Source organism: Sinocyclocheilus rhinocerous, unplaced genomic scaffold (assembly GCF_001515625.1).
Source record: "Sinocyclocheilus rhinocerous isolate Xijiao unplaced genomic scaffold, SAMN03320098_v1.1 scaffold848, whole genome shotgun sequence".
Lineage (NCBI taxonomy): Eukaryota > Metazoa > Chordata > Actinopteri > Cypriniformes > Cyprinidae > Sinocyclocheilus > Sinocyclocheilus rhinocerous.
Genome location: NW_015664186.1, coordinates 932,505 through 942,077, shown reverse-complemented (window position 1 = coordinate 942,077; position 9,573 = coordinate 932,505). Strand labels below are relative to the sequence as shown.

General features: G+C 34.3%; 1 protein-coding gene across 1 annotated transcript in view; it reads right to left on the bottom strand.

Moving 5' to 3' along the window:
* Positions 1-1,862: 1,862 nt before the first annotated feature.
* LOC107729835 (overexpressed in colon carcinoma 1 protein homolog) overlaps positions 1,863-9,573 on the bottom strand; it is an 8,774-nt gene continuing 1,063 nt past the window's right edge. Inside the window, exons 2-5 of the mRNA XM_016540541.1 lie at positions 8,728-8,752; positions 6,323-6,438; positions 3,021-3,055; positions 1,863-1,895 (exon numbers count right to left, since the gene is read on the bottom strand). Coding sequence (XP_016396027.1) covers positions 3,051-3,055; positions 6,323-6,438; positions 8,728-8,752 — 146 coding nt within the window. The 3' untranslated portion in view covers positions 1,863-1,895; positions 3,021-3,050. The remainder of the gene's footprint in view (positions 1,896-3,020; positions 3,056-6,322; positions 6,439-8,727; positions 8,753-9,573) is intronic.

Sequence of the window (9,573 nt, the reverse complement as noted above, 5' to 3'; positions counted from 1 at the left end):
TGTTTGGAGTCGGAAATAATTTTTTTAGCAAAATTACAATAAAGACATTTATAATGTTACAGCAGATTTCTATTTCAAATAAATATTATTTTAAAAACTTTGAACATCAAATAATCCTGAAAAAAAAGGTATCAAGGTTTGCACAAATATATTAAGCACAACTGTTTTCAACATTCATAATAACAAGAAATGTTTCTTGAACAGCAAATCAGCATATTAGAATGATTTCTGAAGGATCATGTGAAACTGATGGCTGGAATAATGGCTGCTGAAAATTCAGCTTTGCCTTCACAGGAATAAATTACATTTTAAAATATATTATAATAGAGCTCTTTTAAATTGTAATAATATTTTTTTTTTAATTAATGTTTTGCTGTATTTTTGATCAAATAAATGCAGCCTTGGTGAGCATGAGACATTTATTTCTTTAAAAGAATCTTATTGACCCTTGAAGACTGGAGTAATGATGCTGAAAATTCAGCTTACATAAAAAAAAATAAATTAATTTTTAAAATATATTATAATAGAGCTCTTTTAAATTGTAATAATATTTTTTTTTTAATTAATGTTTTGCTGTATTTTTGATCAAATAAATGCAGCCTTGGTGAGCATGAGACATTTATTTCTTTAAAAGAATCTTATTGACCCCAAACTTAAATTTAAAATCTAAAATAATAATACTAACAGCAATATTACTTTTATGATGTTTTATGGTAATTATATAGTCCATAATATGACCAGTACATCCTTCAAAATTCTTCCTTTTGTGAGACACAACAGAAAAAAGGTATACAGGTTTGGAATGACATGCGGGCAAGTAAGTGACAAAACATTTTTTTTTTTTTGGGAAACTGTCTCTTTAAGGAATGAGAAAAGTGAGTTCACGGGAGTCATGGGAGTTCAGCTAGAACACGTGTCACAGTGTCGGCTCACATCCTGCCATCCCTCAGGAATCAGTGTCTCATTCAGCACCCGCTGTGACACAGTCTGGCTCAAGCGGTCCCTTTCTTTCTATCACTCTCCGTCTTTCTCTCCTCATCTCTTGTCCCCTGTGTCACAGGAGTGTGTGTGTTCCAGCTGACCTGATGCTGAAACGTGTGAGTGCTAGCCTACTTACACAGTCCTCGGTGTTCTCACAGGTCAGGTGCTGCTAGCACAGATACACTCATTTTAAAACTTGTTCTTCAGAGGCTCTCACTGGGTCACTCTAATTGGATTACAGAGATGGAGGGACCTTAAACCCCTTCACAAACACATAACTCTTGATTTCACCTCCAGAAGACAGTACAGGGCTTGAGGACTCACCTGATAGACCAGCAACAAGCTCCTTCAAAGGCACTTCATGTACTGTACTTCTTTAGTCCTCTTGCAAACATGACACTCAACAAATTGATTTTTTCTTATACATGCTTGTTGTTAAGACTAGAGAAGAGTGTCTCAAAGGATGTGAATCAAGTAGAAAGAGCGAAAGAACAAAAACAGACTCATAAGTGCATAAAAAGTGCCTTACTTAAAAACAACTCGTGAAACCTCTTGATAAACATGTGACAGAGAGCAACATCAGGGGAAAAAGGTTTGAGCTCAGAGACACATTTACGGTATCTTCATTGCTCTGTGATTGTCATTAACACCTGTGTGTCATTGTCCTGAGAAACAAGGTGCTGGTAACAGTTGCCCTTAAATGTGCTGAGTGATGCTAACAATCTCAGATTTGTCTTTGACCTCTGACCTTGTCAGCAGAACTAATTCCAGTTCAGTTTCCAGAATGTTCAATTAGATGATTGGCTCTCAGAGGATTCCGGCGTGTCCCAATGAGCCAATCAACGATGACGAAAATTGCGTCCTGTTGAGATTATTACGCTGCACTTTTCAGCCAAAATTCCCTCCGGAAAGCTCTGCGAAGTAAATAAGAAAGTGAGCAGTCAAGGTACACGCAAATACATTGTGTATCTGTCCAAAAAACTTTTGCTCTGGCCATGAAGAACCTTGAACATCCATGAAACCTTTGCAGTCCACAATATACTCTTAAAAATAAAGGTACTAAAAGGGGGGTTTCGTAACGATGCAATAACAAACCAAAGAACCTTTCAGAAATCAGTTCTTAAAAGAACCATTTTTTCTTAGTGTGAAAAATAGTTTAATAATCTAAAGAACTTTTTTCCACTATAAAGAACCTTTACTGTGCAATCGAAGGTTAAATGGATGTTAAAGGTTCTTTATGGAAACATTGATGCCAATAAAGAACCTTTCATTTTTAAGGGTGTGGTGGGAAAAGGTTCTTTAGATTATTAAAAGATTCTTTACAATGAGAAATGAAATGGTTCTTTTAAGAACGGTTCACTTTGGGGAACCAAAAATTGTTCTTCTATGCATTGCTGTGAAACCCCTCTTTTGGAACCTTTCTTTTTAAGCAGCATTTTAAAGGTACGTCATCTTTTCCAAATGGATGTCAAATACCTTGTTTTAACTCAATTTTCAGGCAGAATGAATGACATACATCTTTCTTCAATAAGCTTAGTGAAGAAAATCCAAGATGGTGGACCAAGTAAGAAAAACAGTCTAAATATAATTATATTTCATTTAGTAGTGAAATGTGTTGTTAAAAACAGTATAATTCAGTATATAGTATAAACAGTATATTCAGTATAATTCAAAATGGGCTATTGTGCTCAATATTTGTGTGTGCTGTGTATTTTTTATGCCTTTTAGAGTGTTGCACTGTTAGCTTAGCGACATGCTAATGGCAAACTCCATTGAAATCAATTGATTCGTGTCACAGAGTTGCTGCCCAGCATTCCAAATCAGTCACTTATTACTGTTAGGTTCCCTTAAAAGCTAGCTACCTATGTAGGCAGCTCGTTTCTTCATATGATTTATGTTGTTTGCTTTGTTTTTTTAAAGATGTAAAATTAAACACCCAAATGTGTATGAATTTTAAGCCACAATGCTATTTGATCAATAATTATTTAATTTAAGAAGTGTTATACTTTGAAGTTGTAAGAAAGCAAAGATGGGCTTACCTTTATCTGTGCCTTCAGCTCAGAATGTCATTATTCTGTTGAAGAAAATATGCATTAGTTGATATACATACACATACACTGAACAAAATTATAAACGCAACACTTTTGTTTTTGCCCCATTTTTCATGAGCTGAACTCAAAGATCTAAGACTTTTTCTATGTACACAAAAGGCCTATTTCTCTCAAATATTGTTCACAAATCTGTGTTAGTGAGCACTTCTCCTTTGCCGAGATAATCCATCCACCTCACAGGTGTGGCATATCAAGATTGTCATATCAAGGTGTGCCTTAGGCTGGCCACAATAAAAGGCCACTCTAAAATGTGCAGTTTTACTGTATTGGGGGAATATTTATTTGTGAACAATATTTGAGAGAAATAGGCCTTTTGTGTACATAGAAAAAGTCTTAGATCTTTGAGTTCAGCTCATGAAAAATGGGGGCAAAAACAAAAGTGTCGCGTTTATAATTTTGTTCAGTGTATATACATACATACAGGGTGAAAACTTCAGGGTAGTAACCTAATGTTAGTGTAATCTGTTAACAACGCACATCATACCCGTCTTTTTAGGCAAGTACCAGATAACGGGTGTCATGTCATAAAATATTTTTAATATGACCAAATTTGTATTTAACATGATCACAATTGAATAAAAACATTGTAAGTTAGGCCAGTTAATTGTAACAATTTAATGTCCACGGTTATTCAAAAAGCGAATAGCCTATAAGAACATTTAGGCTACATTGTCAAAGAATATTGTCACTGACTTTAAGAACTCTAAAAAAAACTCCCCCATTATAAACACCGAAGCTGTCAATACACTGTATGATGATGAATCTCTTACTTACATCATAGGCACATCTGCACATCTGTGTTTTTATAGTATTATTCATATACTATATTTGTTGTTATTTTGAACAAACTTTTATTTTTATATGTTTTAGTAATTAAGTAGCTAAGTTTTAAGTAATTTTTACTTTATTTGCACTGCTTTCTCACTTATTTTTTTTCTAACATTTAAAAAAATATATTTCTATATAGCTTTAATTAGTTTCAAAAAGCATTAAAAAAATCTTTTTTTTTTTCATTTAATAATTATATTTCATTTTATTTCAGCTTTATTTCAATTACTGAAAATGATTTTGACTAAATTTATATTATATTTTATTTTATATTGGTTTTAGTTACCAATAACAACACTGATGTGTTTCCCCCTCCCCCCCTACATACAAACCCTTGGCTTTGTTAGCACTCTTTTTGGTACTCCGCACTTTCCGCTTTCCCTGCGGAGAGATGTTTCTCCAATTAACACATCCCAGAGCCTCCAGGAACAACTCACCCAACACACACACACACGTCCACAGTCCTAAATATAATTCATTGCTTTAATTTAAGATTTTTTTTATTTTTTAGAAATCTCCATGTCTCCGTAAATTCTTTACATGAGACCAGAGTGAATTGAGGAAATTGGTTTCCATTGTGTGAGTAATACGTTTCAGGAAGAGGAGGCTGATTCTTAGGACACTGAAGAAACTTCATTCTGACTGCATTCACACTCACACTTCCTCTAGCCTACTTTCTCTTTTAAAATGTGTGTCTCATTGGATTAACAAGGTAAGGAGAGAAAAAGGTACAAAATTCATAAGTAGGTCTATTTTCGACTTAGAACATCATGCCACTGTTCTGGTTTAAAGGGGTCATATGATGCGATTTCAAGTTTTCCTTTCACTTTGGAGTGTTACAAGCTGATTGTGCATAGATAAGATCCCTGAAGTTGCAAAGACTAAAGTCTCAAAACCAAAGAGATATTCTTTATCAAAGTTAAGACCTTGTCTGAAGGAGGGACTTTGTAGAAAACGAAGTGTTTGAGAGAGGCGGGGCATAGAGGACTTACAATAATGTACAGTATTTGAAAAATAATGTGTTTTTTGAACATTAAAGCATGTCAACATATTCTGTTACACCAAATACACAAAATAATGATCTTTAAAAAAGCATCATATGACCCCTTTAAGACAGCATCAAATGAACACTTAAAAAGATGTGTCCCGAGATTTGAACACTAGTATGTGTCCTGGATATTAATTTTGCTCTGACTATTACTACACTGACAACAATGACATCATCATAAAATATTCTTTTTTTTTTTTTTTTTTACATCTATACAGTTAATTTTAATTACTTTTGTTTCTTGCATCTATTTAACGTTCATTAGGCACCCGTTTTCTGTTTTGATTGTCTGACACTGACTGTAAAAAAAAAGGCGTTTACATTTTCTTTCATTAGCTAAAACCTAATCAATACAAATCACCACGCTCTCCCAGCTGAATTAGGTGCCACGACCTATATTTCTTCAAGCATAACAAAAGTTCTGCACTCTAAAGTCTTTTATTTGACTCAAAGCAGGGGATAACAAACATTTCAGCTATCTGTCTTCGATGATTATATAACAAACGACATACATCAGGTGATTATAATTAACCAATCCATAGACTCCACCTTAACATCATAAAAAATTAATTAATGGGAACAATACCACATCAGGCAAAAATGCCGTTCATAAACATAGTACCCCCCCAAAAAAAAAAACAGAAAACATGAAAGGTCAAAATCCTAATTTCAACCCAAAGGTGACATTGTCTTTAAGTAAAACATCCCAAAATGCCTCTCTTTCTAAGAGTTTTTATTTTTATAAGTATCTCCACCATGGCGAGAAACTTTCACTTCTTCAATACCAATACTGTACATGTTAAGTTGTTCTATATCATGGTTACAATCAATAAAATGTCTGCCGACCGGAGAAGTAACGCCATGTCTATGAATAGCTGATTTATGTTCACTTATTCTAATTCTTGATGACTTTGATGTCTTTCCTTTCCAATATACATCAATGGAAAAGAGCATTGAAGCAAATAAATAACATTTTTAGTATAACATGTTATACAGGATTTTAATCTGATACACTTTTTTGTGGAAAGACATGTAAAGTTTTTACACTGTAACACAGAAGAACATGATTAACTTTTTGTCATTGCGTACAACATCTGATCTAACTAACATATTTGCCAAAATTTGAGATATTTTATAAGTGAACATCTGAGGATATTTGAAAACATCTTTTAATAATGGATCTGAAGTTAAGATAAAACCTAAAAAAAAAATAAAAAAAACCTAAAACCCTGTTATTTTGCTGCCTTGCAAGCACCAGTTTTTAATTCTGGACATGCATATGTAAGATATGTTTTTTTTTTTTTTTACAGAAGACACCTGTGGAAGTGCATGTATCACTGGGTCTGTTTCTCACCTTTGTGTGTGGAGGGTGTTTGTCCGGTGGCCACGTTGCTGAGGTCTGCAGGTAAGCCCACATACACTCCACCATAGTTCCTCCTCTTCTCATCGTCCATTGATGAATCGTCCTGCCTGTGGGCCCACAACCAGAACAGAACCAAGAGATGATCCAATGGGCTGATGTAAGAGGCAAAAAGCACAACTTAGAAAAGTTTGTTGCTTTATTATCCATATTACTGTAAAAGTCTCAAGAGTAACAAACCTTTTAGCAGCCCTGGAGTATAAATGATTGCATTTGACTGAACAAATTTTGAGTATCATATATGGCAAATTGTGTGGTCCATTAAGTCTTGAGGGGTCATGCATCAAATTAGGAGTTTGGAGAGATTATCCTACAGAGAACCTTGATTAGAAGCTCTGAGAATTGATTAGCAGAGCTTTTAGTACACCAGCAATTACAGAACAAACCTGATGCACCGATATTTGTATTAGGAGATTTCAATCATTGTAGGATGGACTATGCTCTCCCAGGGTTTCAGCAGTATGTTTGTAACAGCACACGGAAAAATAAAATATTAGATAAATGTTATGACACTTTATTTTAAAACACCTTGAAAATCCTGCAGCTTATGTTAGAGTGATGTTTATGGATCTGAGTTCAGCGTTTAATAATTACTTCCAGATATTGTGTTATTTAAGTTAAAACAGATGGAAGTGAACCCTTATATAATTAAATGGTATTATGCATTTCTAACGGGACGACAACAGCAAGTGAAAATTAATTCAACTTTCTCTGATATATTGGTCACAAATGTTGGAGCTCCTCAAGGCTGCGTAAGTTCCCCCCTTCTTTTTACACTATATACGAATGATTGCAGGAATCGGTACATAAACAACTACATTATTAAATTTTCAGATGATACAGTTATACTTAGTTTGCTGACAAATAATTCAGATGTCGGCATGTATAAATCAGAGATAGAAGGGGTTGTGCAGTGGTGTGAGGGACACAACTTGATGTTGAATGTCAAAAAAACTAAAGAAATGATCTTTGACCCGAGGTTGGTGGGTGATCATAGTCCAATTTTAGTTAATGAGGGGGAAGTTGAGCAGGTAACAACATATAAGTATTTAGGTATCTACTTTGATTCTCAGCTGCAATGGAGTCATCAAGTGGACTATGTTTGTACACGAGCTAGTCAGCGCTTGCATTTTTTACGAAGGCTCAGGGTTTATGGAGTGGATAAAACTATCATGTTACTGTTTTACAGATCAGCTATTGAATCTATAATATGTTATGGTTTTACAATATGGTTTGGAAATTTGACTGTTAAACTTAGGTCACAACTTCAAAATGTGGTTAGAAGAGCTGGAAAAATAATTGGTATGTTGTCTCCACTTTCTCTTCAGGATATTTTTGAGAGGTCTGTTAGGAAGCAGAGTCTTAAAATTATTGGTGACCAAAGCCATATTCTCCATAAGGAGTATGAGCTAATGCCCTCGGGCAGGAGATATAGGGTTCCAATCTGTAAACTGAAAAGATAAAAATTTTCTCTAATTCCATTATCTGTCAAATTATTGAATAAGTGATTGAAATTGTTGTGAGGGTAAGGTGATGGGTAACATGTAATGTTGGTGTATTATTAGGATTGTATAGGAATTATATGTTTTGGAATGGTGTAATTTTTATTTTATTTTATTTTTGTATGTTTGATCTGCTCTCCCAGTTGCCTAAGACAAATTTCTCCTAAGGGAGACAATAAAAGAGAAACTTAAACTTAAACTTAGTATGGCAAGTCTAACATTGTTCTCAAAAGAGACTTGTGAACATGGTGTTTCAGTGATGGTGTTTTTGTGGTGAGTGTGTTTTTTAGTGGCAGTCAAAGACTTGATATGTGCACGCGAGACTCTGTCCTGCTGTGTGGGTGCTTGTTGTTCAGATGTGAGAGAATAATTCCAGGAACTGTTTGGAAAATGACAGGCAGTGTTCAAAACCCCACAATGTTTTTTTCTAAGAAGGGAAATTGATTGACAAGCAGTTCCAAAAACGGAAGGACACTGCAAGGATTACCAGTATCTTCCCTCCTGGTTATATATTCTCTCTTTCTGAAGTCAGAGCCTTTGAAAAAAAAAAATGACGAGACTTCAGAAAAAAATGAATCCACCGCAAATGTACAAAAATTTGTCATCACAATACCAGCGTTACCTAATACCAGTATATTGTTATGTGAGTATTGTTACTTTTATGTGTAATATTGTTAATGTAATAATATAATATAATAACTGTAATTAATATAATTGTTAAAGTTTAACCTCATATTTCTGTGCATCTGTGCATACAGTACATGCATATAAAAAAAAAAATATTATGTGAAAACTATGGGTGCCACGGTATATTTTTGCTGTCCTGGTAATACTCACACATCTATGGCTGACTCAGATGGACCTGTGGAAATAAATAAACACACAAATTAGTCATGCCACATGTTCCTTGATCATTATATACAGTATACACACCGAGTCATTTTAAAAGAACATATTTATTGCTCTCTTGAATCTGATTCATCTGCTTAACCGACATTTCCACTTGTTTGAAAGAAAACGGATTGATTAAAAGTGGATTGATTAAAAATCAGTGCAAGTAATTGTCATTATTGTGTTATTACAATGTAATAAAGATATAGGGAAAGTGTTGTTGGGCAGATTTGTCATTCGCTGATATGGCAAGAGCTCCATCCAATGTCTGGTCAATCAAACTATGAGTCATCAGCGAACACTAGTGTGTGTGTGTGTGTGTGTGTGTGCGCGCAAGTACAGTTCTTAAAGTTCTGACAGGTGGTTATGTGTCTATTAATATCATATATGAATGATAGGGAAGGAAAAATACATATTGGCTAGCTCTCCACAGAAATATTAGACCATAGACTTCATTACATCATTACATTACAATCAGTCATAACATTACATTACATTCTGTTAAGATATACTTTGATTATAATCAAATATAACAATTTGAAATAAATGGAAACACATTTTGTAAAGTACAATCTGGCTAAAATCCATGAATTCCTGCAGACACAAGTCTGATTTACAATGCAAATAACATCTTTTCATCGCCCTGTAATACTTAAAATGCTATTCAAAATGACTGTTTGATGACTCCACTAAGACCCCCACAAAGCAGTTCATATTGATTCATGCCCATTCCTGCCTCGGCTCCTGTTTATTTGTGTGAGTGTGTGTGTGTGTGTGTGTGTGAGTGTACCC